Below are 16,313 nucleotides of genomic sequence, written 5' to 3'. Positions count from 1 at the left end.
GACCTCACATAGTTTGGGAGGGAGAATTTGAAACTTTTTATAATAATTTGAAGGGGGTCCAATTGTAACTTTGACTAGTCTTTTCAGAGTATAAGTCTAGATGGGATTTAGACTTTCGTTGGATCATTACAAATTGCATCAAAGGCAATCCCAATCTGAAGTTTGGAACTTGGGTCATGCCACTGATGATGGATATGGCTTAAGGACATCGGGGATTGAAAGGAGATTGTAGTATCTCAAATTGTGGATAAGAAGGTGGTGAATGGATCACATAGTGGCTCCAATTGTAATTTTGATTAGTCATCTTCAAATATGTTCTTAGATGTAGTTTGGGCTTTCCTAGAATTGTTAAGTTGTACCCATTAATCATTTCTAAATTGTAACCTTGACAACATTAGATGTAAGAAGGTGGTGAAAGGGTCCCTCAAGTGACTTCGTTTTTAACCTTGACAGGTCTTTTTGGGAGTATGTGCTCAAATGTAGTATGTTTGGGCTTTTCTTGAATTGTTAGGTTGTTCCTATTGACCATTTTCAAATTTAATTTTCATACAAAAATAACAGTGGTTCCTACCAAAACTGCTTGCTTTTACTATTCTTGATCCACTCTCAATAATTTTGACTAGGTTAATTTCTTACGCTTATTTTAATTACTCTTTTTCCCCCAAATTCATATTCAAACTTTTGAGTTCTTGCTTTACTCCCAGCCACTTTCATTTTTTTTATAAGCAAAATTAAGCTCTTTGTGCAGGTATGGTGGTTCGAATTCCTTCTTTAGGCCTTAGACAATAAGTCTTCACCTCCATCACTCCTCTACAGCTTTCCATTATCTTGGATACCACTTCTTTGTCCTTATTTTAAAGAAAGCCTAATGTCTACACAGTTAATGTATAAATGCATTTGTTAACAACTCATGTAGATGTAAGAAGTGTTAAATAAGAAGTACTCTACCTTTGCACAAGGTGCTAATCTTCCCACTTTTTTTTAGAGGCTTTCTAGATCCAAATTTTTTTCTTAAAAATATTTTTTTAGATGAAATACATGTATTTCCTATTATAAAACTTGCAGCCCTTGTCAAATGACTCTGGTTCAAAGAAGTCGTATTCTGAGAAAGTGTAGAATAGAAGGCGGTGCATAACACTGCAAAACCACACAGCCTGAAAGCCTTTGATTGTGAATGTCCACTTCAAGTTCGTCCTCTCGACGAACATCCCAGGAAATGGTGAGCCTTCAATAAACTCATCCCCTCATTTTTTCCTTTTCTTTTGTTCTTTTTTTTTTTTAATTCTTTGCTGATTTCTTATGTTCTTTGCGCGAAGGAGATGCTTTACAAAGATTTTCTAGGATTTTTTTTTTCTTGATTGAGACGATTTCTCATCTAGGGGCTTTTGCTTATTTCCCATAAAAATTGGGGTTTAGCTTCTATTTGGATTCCGGATAACTGTGAGAAAATATGAATGAGTTTGAACATTTCGGGTTTGGTTTTTTAAATAGTTTGGACAGTAGCTAACAAAGACGGCTTTTAGCATGTACTTGGTAGAATGAAAGATTTGTTTTTTCCTCTTTTTATTATTTACTTAACCTTGACAGTTCCTTTTGGGAGTATGTGCTCAAATGGAGTCTGTTTTGACTTTTCTTGAATTTGTTTTTTCCTTTTTTTATTAGTTACTTAACCATTTCTAAATTTATTTTTCATACAGAAACAACAATGGTTCCTACCAAAATTGCTCATTTTCACTTTTCTTGATCAACTCTCAATAATTTTGACCAGTTCACTTGTGGCGCCCTCGACCCCCACTTGTGGTTTGGTAGGAGTCGTGACACCGGAGTGATTGCCACTTATGTCACACACCCCATCGCCAAGCGCCAGTGTGTGCGAACATGTAAATTGTGTACAGTTTATAAACGCAGCGGGAAATATAATAAAGCAGTCTAATACTAGTACTAGAAAATTTAACCCAGCAAGATGTCCTCCATAAAATTATTACAGTTATCCAGCTGATCACAAAATAAGAAAAGAAATAGTCCACCCTAGGTCATCACTCCTCAGGTGGGGTCGGTCCATCATGCTCATACACGTCCTCTGCATCAAAATCTATGGTTCCATGAAATGGAACTGTAGGTGGGAATACCACAATGAGATTTCACAAACTCAGCAAATAAATTCACAGACTAACAACCAAGAATTTCAAACATGGAAGCATACAAACAAAACATGTGCTGTAGTCACAAGTGACTTTCCCAAAATACCCATTTAGAGAAATTACAAGAATAAATCATGCAATAAAAGCCACTCACTCCAAAAATCTCATTTATACCCAGTTTACAACCATTTATTTCAGTATGCACTATGGACTCCTCTCGGGACCATCTGCACACTTTGGCTCCCTTCGTCACACCATGGGTAACGACCGCGCGTGTGACTTCATAATGAGCAATGCCCAGCTTCGTGTTCGGCGTGTACCTAATCAGACATCCTCTAACCCTCGCTCGACGATAGCCCAGGGGACGTTACTCAGTTTTACACGCTCCCGAATGACCAGAGGAATTCCACCGAGATAATTTCGCATCTTGGCTTAGGATCGTAATACGCACGCACCCACACAAAAATTAATTTCTGATGACACCAAAAATCCAGTTTTCATACTACGCATCATAGCATAGAACATAGCACAATTGAATAATTCATGGCAGATATTAATAACAATTAATATGTAGATGCATGACAAACAGTAATTGGATGGCATGACATAGCACAAAACAGTCAACCACACAACAATACAAGAGTCACAATTCAACAATTTCACAAATCTCAACCACACGTGTTTCCCAACTCTCTCCCCCCCTCCTTTGGTCCACATTTTTTACAACTACATCATTAATATCCTAACACTTCACATGGCCCCAGGCCACTTTTTAATCACAACCAGACTGCAACAAAGTTAGCGATAGTTCCACATTAGAAAAGTCAAGGGTTGATCTGGAGATTTACTTACTACGTGTAAGACAAATTTCTAGATGATCGAGCGAGCTGCCTATGGTATCTTGTGTGAGCGTGCGTGTCGCTGCGAGGCGAAAAACAATTAGTAAGACTGACGATGCCTAAAAATTACTATGAAAACAGTGGCACACAGCTTACTATGGTAGCGCTAGGAGTGGCGGAGCACGGTGGCTGCAGTGGCGGCGCATGGTGGACAATGACAGATCCTAACAGTAAGTGGGACTCTATAGTTGGAAAAATAATGGGGAGTAGATATGATGAAAATGAAGGGTGGATGAAGGAAATCTCATAGCGGAGTGTAGAGGTGCACGGTGGAGTAGTGGCTAAAGTGAGTTTTAGCTCATGGGTTGGGTGGAACCAAGGGTGGAGGAATGTGGAAATCGAATGGGGAGGGCCAAAAGGTGGTTGAATGGCCACCAAAGCAAGGCTGGGAGAGGTGGACAGCGGCAACGCACGGCGACGCTAGGGCAAAATCTCTCCTAAAATCTATGGGGTTACAAATCGGAAGATGGGGAAGATGAAAGGAGGAGGCTTGAGGGAGGAGGAGAGGCATGGAGGTGATTTTCAAGTAAGGGAAGCATGACCTATTTATAGGTCATGGGTTGGGGCTCAATGAACACAGCCGAGGCTGCGATTAGGGGTGCGAGACAGTGGGGAAATCACGAGGGTCGCACGTGTGGCACTCAATGGGTGGTGGGCAGCAACGACGAGCATCTGCCATGGCCGAGGCTTCATGAAGCGCCAGATGAGGTGTGCGAATTGGGCAAGGTTCATGGTGCAGGCAGACAAGGAGGATGGTTGCTACGCGGGAACCACGTGGTGAAGGCGGGGTGGCGACTAGGGGAGGTAGTGCAGGTCATGGGTTGTGGGAAGAAGGAAGAAGAAGAAGAAAAGAAGAAGAACAAAGAAGAAGGGGAAGAGGGCGTGCGGCGCTGAGGGAGATTTTTTCTTCCTAGGCCAAAATGACACCGTATAGGAGGGGAGGGAAAAACAATTCACCTTTTAAGCCAATCAAAATGATGTCGTTTAAGACAAAGAAGGGTTGATATTGTTTCTAGATTTTAAGCTGTCATGCACACGGGTTGGGCCCTCCAAAAGTACCCATATAACACCAAAATAAAAAGCCACTTATACCACCATTGGGCTCAGATTTTCCCTTAAAGAAAAGGAAAAAAAAAAAAAAACCTACATGCACAAAATAATTTGGGGGCTCCACATCAATTTATTATGCTTCTTTTAATTACTTTATTTTCCTAATTTCTTATTCAAACTTTGAGCTCTTACTTTATTTTTGGTCACTTTTATTTTTTTTATTAGCAAAATTAAGCTCTTTGTATAGATATGATGGTTCGAATTCCCTGCCTAAGCCTTGGATAATAAGTCCTTACCTCCATTACTTATCTCTCTCTTTCATTTATCTTAGAGACCACTTCTTTATCTTTATTTTAAAGAAAGCCTAATGTCCGTACATTTTGTGAAACCAAATATGAAGTACAACTTTAAGGCCCAAAGCCCAGCCCATGTACTTAAGAAATTTGGTTTCGTTTATTTTTATGGATGAGACGAATTGAGATAAAAGTTGAATAATAAATAAAATATTATTAGAATATATTTTTTAAAAATTATTTTTATTTTAAAATTTAAAAAAATTAAATTATTTATTTTATTTTGTATAAAAATTTAAAAAAATTGTAATGATTAGATGAAATTAATTATGAAAACAAATGATTGTGTGGGAATTTTTAATATTATTTTTTAGAAAATGCTACTTTCACACCTAATTTTTGAAATTTTCTATATTTTAATTTTTTTATTTAATAATTATTAATGTAATGATATTTTTTTATTTTAAAAATATTTAAAAAATAACAAAAAATTATAAATAAAAAAAAATAAAAAGATAAATTTAAACTAACGGCAGCCTAGCAATCAATGCCGAGCGGCATCTTTAACAGTATTCTTTTTTTTCCCCTCCTCTTCCTCTCTCTCGCTCTGCACACCCAAAACGGTGTCCCACTGCCACATCTCCCCCTCAAACTCGCGCCGCCGTCTCCTCTCCGCGCCGCCGTCCAGCTCCGGTAGGGGTAGATTTCTCTCCTCTCTCTCTCCCCCTTCTCTCCCCGTTGACTTCTCACCCTCCTCTCTCCCCGTCGGCGTTTGCCCTTTTGTTTTCTTTTGCTCCACCGCGCCGTGCACGACCACCGCAACCCCCCGTCACCGGTAAGCTACACTGCCTCTCAATCTCTCTCTCTCGCTCGCGCTCTCCCTCCTCTCTCTAAACTTCTTTGTTTTTTTTTCCTCTCTGTGATTTTGTCCGCCGCCACGCCATTCCAGCCTTGGCCGCGCCGCCTCTCGCCGGTAAGTTCGTATGTCTCTCCTCTGTTTTTCTCTCTCTCCCTCTTACGATTTCTCTCTCTCTTGTGCTGAAGACCCAAGCACGGCTGTCGCACGGTGACCTACACCACGAAGCCGATTGGCCACCCTTCGGTTCCTCCACCAAATCCCACGCCCAAATCCGTCTAGGATCTCCGCCAGCCCCTCAAATCCGTCGTCGCACAGCGTCCTCGCCCTCACTGCGTCACCGTTGATTTTCTTTCCCAGATCCGTCACCTTCATCCTCCTCCCCTCCAGACGCTGCCTCGGTAAGCTTCTCTGCCTCCTGCCTTGCCATTTTATTTTCTGGCTCACGTACAAAATCCAATTTTACCAGATGCCCCTCTGTGCAGCAACCCGTACCAAAAAGATTCTGTCTCAATCCGAGAGGAACCACCACGATCGGCGATTTAGGACTCAACTTGTATCATCCAGAATTTCCCATCCGCGCAGTAAGTAAATTTCCAGACTGACCCTTGAAATACTAACGTGGAAAGATCATTAAATTTTATTTGTTGCAGTCGGATTGTAAATGAAGTGGCCAAGTGCCTGTAGAGCATTGGGATAATAAAATTAGTTGGTGATGAATTGTTGGCCGGGGGTTGGGTGAAGCATTGGGAATCGTGTGTAGTTGTGAAATTGTGAAACTATGAAATTGTGTGCTATGCTGTATGTTTGTCGTACTTTGCTGTGTGTTTGTCGTACTTTGCTGTGTCATGTCATCCAATATCTACCTGTTGCATATTTGCATTTTATTTATTGCTTGTCATTAAATTGTATTAATTGTGCTTTGTTCTGTGTTTGTGTTGGGAACTTGGAAAATTGCGGTTTTGGTGTCAAAAGATTAAAAACATGTTTGTGAGTGTGTGTATCACGACCCCAAGCCAAGATGGGGCATTATCTCAGTAGAGCTCATCTGTTCACTAGGGAGTGTATAAACCTGAGTGGTCCCCTAGGCTGTCGTCGAGCGACAACGGGCTCAGACAAGACGGTAACATTCTCGTGCCGACTCTGTGGCCTCTCTGTTGGAGGAGGCTAGAGGGTGCCTAGTGACGTACGTGTTGAGCGTGGAGCTGGACATCTCTCGTTACGAAGTCACTTGCATGGTCGTTATCTGTGGTGTGACGAAGGGAGCCAGAGTGTGTAGATGGTCTTAAAGGGAGACCATTGTGCATACCGTAATTAAATGGATGTTTTCAAAATGGAAATGTGGATATTTAAGTGTGGCTTCTTTTCTGTAATTATTGAAAAGGATATTGGTTTTGTAAAATTTCTATATTGCTAAAAGTCTCAAAATTTTCCCCTTTGCTTTGGCTTATCCATATTTTTCCGTGTTTGTATTTTTGGGTGTTAATTTGTGGTTTTGCTTGTTGAGATTATGAAATCTCACTATGGTGTCACCACCTGCGGTTCCGCTCTGCGGTACTGTAGACTTTGATGCAAAGGAAGGATACGAATATGGAGGATCAGCTCTGCCTGAGGAGTGAAGACTTGGGGACTTTTCCACTTATGTATCTTTGATTAGTGTTTTCCTACTATTTAGTCGGATGACTGTAATTAACTTTATGTTGGTGTTTGAGAGTCTTGGTGACTTATGGTTTATTTTGCTGGATGATGTACTTTTTAATTTTTGGTACTATAGCATTTCAGATTGCCATTTTATTTTTCCGTTGCTTTTATAATTGCACACTTATTCATTGCATGCTTACACACGCTTTCACAATGCGCTTGGGGTGTGTGATCTTAGCGACTAGCATCCCGGCGTCGCGACTCTTGCCAAATCACACGTGGGGGTCGAGGGCGCCACACATTTCTTGTATAAATGCCTCTGTTAACAACCCAGGTAGCTGTAAGAATTTTTAAATAAAAACCCCAGTACTACCTTTGCACAAGGTCCTAATCTTTCTACTTTTTTATTTTTACTTTCAGAGGGTTTCTAGATCCAATTTTTTCTTAAAAATATTTGTTTTGATGAAATACACGTATTTCTTGTTATAAAACCAGCAGCCCTTATCGTGTGATTCCGGTTCAAAGAAGTCGTGTTCTGAGAAAGCGTAGAACAGAAGGCTGCGCATAACAGTGCAAAACCACACGGCCTGAAAGCCTTTGATTGTGAATGTCCACTTCAGCTTCGTCCTCTCGACGAACATCCCGGGAAATGGTGGGCCTTCCATAAACTCATCCCCTCATTTTTTTTTTTTCCTCTTGTTTCGTTTTGATTTTTTTTTTAAATTCTTTGTTGATTTCTTATGTTCTTTGCGCGAAGGGGATGCTCTATAGAGATTTTCTAGGGTTTTATTTTCTTGATTGAGATGATTCCTAGTCTGGGGGCTTTTGCTTATTTCCCGTACAAATTGATGTTTACGTAGTCCCTCTGTTTGGATTCCGGATAACTGTGAGAAAATACGAACGGGTTTGAACATTTCAGTTTTGCTTCTTTAAATGGTTTGGACACTAGCTAACAAAGGCGGCTTCTAGCATGTACCTAGTAGAGTGAAAGCTTTGTTTTTTCCTCTTTTTATTAGTTACTTAAATCTCTCTCCCTTCCTCTTTGCTTCTCGGTTTTATCAGTAATCAAACGGAGTGGAATTGCATTATCCATTATGTTTTCTGCATTTCTAACTTACTCCCATTTTCTGTTTTGATTCAATCAAACTTGTCTTCTTTTTTTCCTTCGACTTTTTAATTTGGTTGGGAAATTGACCTGATCATTAGGTGTAATTATTGAAAATTTGAGAAAAGGCATCGGATTCTCTTTTAATGGCTTCTTCTTTATGTAACTCTTAAGTTTGTGATATTAATGTGCTTATTGATATCCAAGGGATGGGCTCTTTCAAGGGATCATAAAGTTCAAGATGTTTATCTTTCATTTAGAGTTAACATTTTTTTGACATAATTGAATAATGTTACTTGGAAGAACTTACATTATTCGACCATGTCATAAAAATGTTAACTCTCAATGACAAATAACAAGTTTTGAGTTTTTGTAAATATCATTATATAGTCAATTTATATATATATATATATATATATATATATTGACTATACTTGTTACTTGTTAGGATTCAAGCAAGATGTATAGTATTAGGCACATAATTTCATTTTATATTTTAAGTACTTACATATTCTCATTGTAAAGTGAAAGATAATACTAATAAAAATAAATAAATAAGAAGTTATTCGAGTTTGAATGAATCGAGCCGAGTTCTATACAAGTTGCGTCATTTAAAATCGATCACAATTTTGTTTTGTATTCACAAATGACTCATTTATTAAACAAGTTGAGCCGAGCTCGAGTTTGACCAAGCTGATCTTGAGTGGCTTGTCGAAGTCTTGTTTATATACAACCCTAAATATTGTCCATTGCTCATTTTGCTCATCCCTCACCATTTAGATTCATGATTAATTTTAACCAACAGTACAACATGAAGCTTAAATGTTAAATCTGCATCAGGCTGCACCATTGCTAGCAGGACTTGCTATTGCAGCTGCTGCTTATGGTGGTAGGTATAGCATTCAAGCTTGGCAGGCATTCAAGGCAAGACCATCAGTACCTAGAATGCGCAAATTTTATGATGGTGGTTTCCAGACTACTATGACTAGGAGGGAAGCTGCTCTAATACTTGGAATCAGGTATATGTGACCTATTTTATGCCAGTTTATGATTTTTGTCATTCTAGTTGCTTGATGTCGTGTGTTGAATTGAGTATTTTTACTGAATACTTTTGTTTGTTGATTTGAATCACAGATGATGTACACTTTGCTCTTTAGATTTTCATTTATCCTTTTTACTGCATTTCAATAATATACTGAACAACAAAAGGTCCCTCCTTGGTGTGAGAAACTACTTGATCTGCATCAAGCTGGAATGTGTGCTTGTTTAGGATGGTAATTCAGGATAAGCATGGTTTGGGCTTAGTGGTGTTGGTTTTCATTCCTGTCTCTAGTAGATGTGCTTACAATCCAATTTGAGCTATACATTTGGCCATCTAATCCAGAGTTTAGTAATGGAAAATGGTTTTTGGGCTCAGATCAAGCTCAAGCAATGTAAATGCTTGGATTGAAATTTCTCGTCTGTCATTGACTCTTGAGCTTGTCTCTTCCCAATCTGATTACTCCATCAAATCAAAGTGGGAGAAGTCGAGAAACGGGTGTCATAGACAGTAGCCTTTCTTAAGCACCATTATTACCTCAGGTCCTCAATTCTCAATCCATTTGTGGACTCATCGGAATTGTTTTTCCCAGAGACGAAGTGCATGCTCAAAAAAGTATTGAGAAAAGTGATTAGAATATCTACTGATAACCAGAACGAGATTATCAGACCTTCCTCTGAACTCACATGGGATTTCCTCTTACTGATTTGAGGTAGTTTGATTCTGAAATGGAGGTTTTCAGGTTGATCAAGTCTTTGCTCTAGTAAGTAGTATTATAATAGAAAATAATACAAGGAGAAGAAGCAGCAGCATATTTCTGACCCTGGCTTTTACCCCTAATCACCCAACACCACTTTGGCCTTGCCAGCTGTCACACTGGTAATTATTTGGCAAGTTCAGTCCTCAGACCACTTTGATGGATGTTGATTCAGTTTTGAATATTAATGTGATGACTTGATAAGCTGGTGGGTTTTGTGACATAGACCTGACTTCAAATTACGTTTTGAAGGTGCCATGTTTATTTTAGTTCCCCTCCATATTGAAAAATTGCAACCATTGGTTTTAATAAATTTCTAGATTACAGAATATCTGTTTATACAAAGTTGTGGTTCTTTCCTTTTCCCATAGGTGTTTCATATGCTTGTCATTATTATTCCTCATTATCTGATTGTATTGCAGGGAAAGAACTCCAGTGGATAAGGTTAAGGAAGCACATAGGAGGGTGATGGTCGCTAATCACCCTGATGCCGGGGGTAGTCATTACCTCGCATCTAAAATTAATGAAGCAAAAGATCTGATGCTGGGAAAGACCAAGGGTGGCAGCTCTGCATTCTGATTGGGCTAATACTTTCCATACATGCAAGGCATTTCTGCAGAAGTTTCATAAGTGAGTTTAAGAGCATGCATGCTCCCATTACTGTCACCTCATTTTTTTTTTCAGTCCCTTGATTCTTTATAACCTCTAGTTGGACTGATTTTGAAAAAGAAAAGTGATACCATTTGTCACGAGACTTGTGAATCTGGTGACCATGACAGAACTCGATTGAAATTCTGCATGGATGTCCATGAGAGTAGGATGAAAGATTATAATTGGGGTGATAATTATTTAGTCCTCGTTTGGTTGTGGATCATGGTGTTGGGACTTCTGTTTGCTTCGGCTAATTTTCTCTCCTATTTTTATACATTCAGTGTAAACACTAATAGCTCATTATTTGTGAGAATTGGTGGTTGTGATCACATTGATCAAATGTATGCCAATTTTGTAGCAATGAAGCCTTTTTGGTCTTGGATTGACACATCGATTTACCACACCATAAATGGAAATGACACGTATACAATTCCTGTGGTGCCGAACACGGTAAATAATTCAGGGATCCTCTCCTATAGAGTTGGACTAGGCTGCTAGACTTTCAAATTGAGAAGTGCTAGATCCACAAATGGATCTAAGATTTTAATGAAAGTAAACTTATAAATTTAGGTAGTTTAATAGGATAGGAAAAAAAAAAAATTAATGCATGGACGCTTTCAAAGCAAGATATAGGGCTATATTGTGATGCAATCTGAGCTGGCCATCAAGAAAGCCCATGCTTTCCTGCCACACCAGGTGCATTAGCAAGAAAAATTGGGTAAACAAAGCTCCAAAGATCCATCCTGCTCTTGGGCACGATGTTACCTCAGTCCAAACTAAACCAGATTGTCTTAAAAGGAGCAGTGTTAAAAGGCAATCCAAAAATCGATTTTCAGATTTTCAGATTGTTGGATTCTGTATTTATTTAAAGTTTGCTGCTCATTCCAAGGTTTTATTGAAAGTTCGCTGCTTATTCCAAGGTTTTACTCCTGAATAATTCTTTTTCACTATTCATTATCTCACACCTTATGAAAAATTAAAAAAAAAAAAAAAAAAGATTATCAGGTGTAAAATATGAGAATGAATAATGACTGATATATAGTAGACCCGGAACCCGGGCACATGCAATGAACTGTAGACAGTGGAGTCAAATTTAATGCACAAAGTAATTTGATCTATGTATAAAGTAATTATGACTGCCTGACATGGAGGGGGAGGTGTATGTTTGTAACTGAGGAAAAGTGCTGTTATTAATGTAAATGAAAAAAAAAAAAACATTAGAGCAGAAAATCACAGGATCCCAAATAAAATTGCTGCCTCCTTGCTTTTCAACTTCTCTCATTGGAATTTCTTATCATTAAAAATTATGAAAAGGACAGTAATTCAACCCTCATCTTTCATGCTCCGAGAGCATAGGAGCAACTTGTATTTTATCCGAATTTCAAGTAAAATCTAGCATATTGGTCATAATTAATCATCAGCAATAATCATTTTGTGGAAGAATCTGCAGCAGTTCTCTCACCTTCCAATGGAGTTCGATCCATTTCAACTTTTAAGTCAAGTGGACCTTGGGGGACACCAAAAAGTGTGGAAAATATCTGTCTCTGGCATTCATCACAGAAGAAGAAATAAGAGAAATGGCCTTCGTTTGGGAGCTTATGCACAATGGCCTCTGGTAGACCTCGGACTATATAATCAGTCACTGGTGGTGGGACTACCTGATCATCCATTCCCTGTTCAGCATTCAGGAAAAAAATAATAATAATAATTAAAATCAACATAAATATAAAAGTGAGCTGCTTAAATATTGTACCATGCAATCAAACTTAAATTTTACAGCATGTCTTGCCCTGGCCAATATCACAGCGCATCAGACGGCGGAAAACCACAGATCAGTGAAAACTGAAAACCACTTGGGGAGGTAGAAGGTCTGATGCTATTCTTTAGAGAAATTCTCAGAAAATGACTTTAGTCTCCTCTACTCAAGAATTCTAGAAGCATAACAGAATTTTGTTTTGTTTTTCTTCTTTAAGCTGCAAATATTGGGGCAGGGAATCAAGCAACAACAAAGAAGCAAGAGATAAACCTGCCAAATGTGTATTGGGCCTAGGAATCCTGCCAACTCACATTCTTCCTGGCTGTACAATGACCTTAGCCAAGAAAGCAAGCCTCTTCTCTGACACTTCCTCTGCACCTGAAGATCTGCTGGGCTAAAGCCCCAATCTGATACCTGAAGCATGGCTTCCTGGATGAATGGTTTTGGATTGCCCTGGCGGATAGACTCTTCCACATCCCTATGCCAAAACTCTTCAAATATTGGCTCTTCAACCAGCATTTGATCCTGGTCATGTCAAGATTGTCATATAAATAATCATAAGTTATGAAAAGCTTCTTTGCAAACTGTAGCTTATGAAGGCTTCCACCTATGATTATGGAACATTAGTTTTTAATAGGTAAGATTGTGGAACATTATATATAATATTTGAGTAACAACTGAAAATTTTCAATTCAAATATAGATGAAATCATACATTTCACCCAAACATCTCAGTTTTGTAAGCAACTGATTATAAAAAGTTTCATTGAGCATTCCAAAATAAGGAACAAAATGAAACATATGTAGTTTTCAGGATTTTTATCAAAGATGACGGTATGACTCACCCTTTTTCCCAGCGACAGATTCAACCTGTTCTCAATTCGATCATGCTTTCCAGATAGGAAACTTCGCCAATATAAATAGGAGAGTAACTTTGGGAATCTACGAGCAAAGAAGTAAAATAACTTTCTGCTTGGAACCCAGGTTTCCCAAATTTTTTTAATCTCTTCTTTATTCAAGCCCCGCTCATATGGATTAATCATTGGGGCCAACATGGCTGCGCCTGCATATTTAAAAACGATCCACCAAAAATTAAGTTATTTTCAATTTTACCTAGTTATTGTGTTTGCATAATGAAAAGAGAAAGAATAAGCGATGAGTGCAAAAGATAAGAGGAAAGGCTACCAACATGACCATGAAATCAACCACCAATTATATGTAGAAACATATCAATTGGTGGAGAAGCATTGACACAATACACTTCAATGCATAAGCCCAATCAAACAAACAATTAATATGCATTGATTAATTGGATATCAATATAAGATTTAGAAATCCTAAAACAACAATATGCTGATCATGTGAATTACCTAAATTTATTCAAAATATAGGAATAAACCAAATAAAAAAAATTGATAAACCTGCAATCCTGTTAGGAATGTATCTGAGAGCAGCCCAAGCATGCATCGCTCCACTTGAGTAGCCCAGCATCCAGAACTTGTCACAGATACCAACCGCATTAGCCAGGTGCAATATATCAAATGCTGATGAGTTAAGAGTCCGACTGAGATGAGGATCACTCTCCCCAAAACCAGGAAGATCATATGTGACCAATCGAATACCATACTCTTCAAGCAATGACATTTTAACACCCGGTATACCTTTCATACAGAAATTTTTTTGAAGATCAGTACTAAGTCTCTGTTAGTTTTCACCAAGACCACAAGCTAAAGTCCCCTAGATACCACTTGAAAGGGTCGAAGATTTATTGGTTTGTACCTGCAAGTCGTGAGGAAAGAAAAGGATGTGGAGCCATAAGGGAAAATCTTGCTCTATCAGCTGGAACACCTTGCTCATGATAAGCCATATGTCTACCATCTGGAAGTAGTATACGGCTTGCAGTGGGAGGATGTATCCGCACTTTCTTTACTGGCGGAACCCTGTTATGATTGGTATTTACGTTCATAGCTGCCCATCATTTTTAACAATGTCAATAAAACTATCTGTATCTCACACCAGAAAGGGAAAAAAAACGAAACCTACATGAATGGCGATTAGTATGACACTACTGGAGGTTTCTGTCCAAAAAAATGAAGGTAGGTTTCAATCTCAACAAGTTTCAATAGAAAATGTAGTGACAACAATCACACTTGCGCTGAGTTCCCTGGATTTATTGCAAACAACCCTAAAAGACGGTGCCAACCTAACCAACATGAAAGCAATGGTCTCCACCACTTACAAAACAAGTATTAAACCATGTTAAAAAACGGAATCTGGTCAATAGTATGACTGGAAAATTATCTAGATTTACAGAAGCCATAACTTCTTTTTTTTTTTCTTTTTTCAAATTTGGTGATTTTTGTTACATGAACCACAATTTTATTGTTGAATATGTAGGATCAAAATCACAAATCGTAAACCATCCATAGGGTGATCGAGGGATGGAACTTAAACCGACAAATAAGGCAAGTGATTTTCATAAATCTGACTACAAGCAAACTACAGACAAATATTAACTAACACCTTCTTGATCTACTTAAGCTTTCGAAGTAGATTTTGATAGACCATTTTCATGCAAATTGCGTAGTTTCTTATACATACTTAAACCGAAGGGAAAAAAGATAATTTATTGCCATAATGCATTGAAATTCACCTGCAAGTGCAAGAATGAAAACGAAGAACAGAACGGACCACGCATGAGCCGGATCGCGATCCTCAGGTAAAAACTCATTCAGGTACTTCAATCTACCCGAAACCTTAGAGTACGGCCTCCGAAACTTTCGAACGAGATACGAATCCTCGGTCAGAAGGCTCTGCTGAGCAATGTCCCTGCAGCCTCGACCAAACTCCAGGAGTATTTCGCCCCAAGCCATCATGAATCCCTTGGCCTGATCCTTGAGGCTCTCCGATTCACGGGTCCGCGAGTCACCCGATACGTATTCGGAGCTCGTCGTTGCAAACGAGGGCGTCAAGATTCCGATTGGTTCCCCGCCATATAGTATCCCCGAGTCCTCCACAAGACTCGCCAGGTCGTCCCGCCTAGTATACGATCCTCCCACTTCCGACATTTCCACTCAAAAAGCTCCGAGTACAGAACTGGGAAACCCACTAAAGTGTCTCAAACTTCAATTCAGTTGAGCTAGTCAGAGAATGAGGGAGGGAGATGAGTTTGCAACTTTGCAAGAGCGAAACTGAAGCCTGCAGTTTTGTTGAATCCAAAAAAAAAAGAACCTAACCGACCACCATGTTTGCAAAGCGAAAGAAACTATTTGTTGCGAAGAAAAAGGCAACAAAATCACATTTTCTGATATGCTATTAATATATATATTGTCTTTTCAACTTTCCAACAATGAAATCGTTAGGCTGTGAGAATCTGAGATTGGTCCTCGTTGATTACCAACTTTATGCTGTCGAATTGACCCCACTGCTTTAGTTTTAACTGATCTTCAGCCTGTCCATGATCTTCTGAAGACGATGAATACGAACCGCAGGATGAGGCCACTGTCTGTTCTGTGAAGAAATTGCGGGGGGACTGACGTTGAGGGATCGAGCCACGTGGTGAACATCAACGCCGTGCGCGTAACGGCTGTCGGCTGGCAAAAGGTTCGGTCGGTGCCTGCTTAGTGATCGCATGTGACTTCGGGGGAATGTTCTCTCTGCTTAATCCTCTTTTTATATTTTTTTGGATAAAGTAATTTAATCCTCTTTTCTTTTCATCTCGGGATTTTCCTTTGTTATTTTTTAAATAAATAATAAAACAATTGTATAATCAGTTTTTAAATTTTTTTGACTAAATATAAAACTAAAGTTTTCACCTTTTTTTTTATAAACAGCTCCTCTACGAAACAACCCGTCCGAAGTTATTAACATAATAGTCCCAATAATAAAGTAATACTACGGATTAATTACTGTTCACGGTCGATCCGTAACACACCTTACATGGTGAAACCAATATCCTCCCTCTATTTCATGTTTCTCTCTTTTCACCCGTGTCTCCATTGCAGCCCAAATCCACTGTCGCTGATTCGGCCTCCCACTGACAGCCACCGACCACCACCACCGAGCCCATCCTCCTACCCCAGCCTGTAGCTCCTTCGCACGCACGCCCATAGCCCAACCCCACGCA

The 16,313-nt window shown here is 39.0% G+C and overlaps 2 protein-coding genes across 6 annotated transcripts; one reads left to right on the top strand and one right to left on the bottom strand.

Annotated features, from left to right (window-relative positions):
• The first annotated feature begins 4,927 nt into the window (after positions 1-4,927).
• On the top strand, positions 4,928-10,818 carry LOC109012826 (mitochondrial import inner membrane translocase subunit TIM14-3-like). Of its 5 annotated transcripts, none has more exons than XM_035689679.1 (7): positions 4,928-5,218; positions 5,333-5,356; positions 5,428-5,640; positions 5,725-5,823; positions 7,379-7,532; positions 8,826-9,004; positions 10,204-10,818. In XM_035689679.1, the coding sequence occupies exons 5-7, from the start codon at positions 7,488-7,490 to the stop codon at positions 10,358-10,360; spliced, it is 381 nt and encodes a 126-aa protein (XP_035545572.1). In that variant the 5' UTR covers positions 4,928-5,218; positions 5,333-5,356; positions 5,428-5,640; positions 5,725-5,823; positions 7,379-7,487; the 3' UTR covers positions 10,361-10,818. The 5 variants fall into 5 exon arrangements, with proteins under 5 accessions (XP_035545572.1, XP_018850194.1, XP_035545574.1 ...); XM_018994649.2 differs by having other exon boundaries at positions 7,376-7,532; XM_035689681.1 differs by having other exon boundaries at positions 5,709-5,823; positions 7,376-7,532.
• An 875-nt stretch (positions 10,819-11,693) lies between these two features.
• On the bottom strand, positions 11,694-15,673 carry LOC109012827. Its single transcript, XM_018994654.2, has 6 exons — positions 14,841-15,673; positions 13,967-14,155; positions 13,609-13,848; positions 13,033-13,250; positions 12,459-12,713; positions 11,694-12,105 (listed from the first exon to the last, which is right to left on the bottom strand). The coding sequence occupies exons 1-6, from the start codon at positions 15,253-15,255 to the stop codon at positions 11,860-11,862; spliced, it is 1,563 nt and encodes a 520-aa protein (XP_018850199.1). The 5' UTR covers positions 15,256-15,673; the 3' UTR covers positions 11,694-11,859.
• Between the last annotated feature and the right edge of the window lie 640 nt (positions 15,674-16,313).

Source organism: Juglans regia, chromosome 4 (assembly GCF_001411555.2).
Source record: "Juglans regia cultivar Chandler chromosome 4, Walnut 2.0, whole genome shotgun sequence".
Taxonomy (NCBI): Eukaryota; Viridiplantae; Streptophyta; class Magnoliopsida; order Fagales; family Juglandaceae; genus Juglans; species Juglans regia.
Note: the sequence above shows the minus strand (reverse complement) of the source record. Positions and strands in the feature narration are given on the sequence as shown.

Bases quoted from the DNA above. Each gene is read 5' to 3' on its own strand.
- LOC109012826 (XM_035689680.1), top strand. From the start codon at position 7,488: ATGTCCACTTCAGCTTCGTCCTCTCGACGAACATCCCGGGAAATG. The intron at 7,533-8,825 runs GTGGGCCTTCCA...AATCTGCATCAG, and splicing joins GACGAACATCCCGGGAAATG to GCTGCACCATTGCTAGCAGG. The intron at 9,005-10,203 runs GTATATGTGACC...ATTGTATTGCAG, and splicing joins GCTCTAATACTTGGAATCAG to GGAAAGAACTCCAGTGGATA.
- LOC109012827 (XM_018994654.2), bottom strand. From the start codon at position 15,255: ATGTCGGAAGTGGGAGGATCGTATACTAGGCGGGACGACCTGGCGAGT. The intron at 13,251-13,608 runs GTTTATCAATTT...TTAAATATGCAG, and splicing joins CATTCCTAACAGGATTGCAG to GCGCAGCCATGTTGGCCCCA. The intron at 12,106-12,458 runs GTTTATCTCTTG...AATGCTGAACAG, and splicing joins GCCCAATACACATTTGGCAG to GGAATGGATGATCAGGTAGT.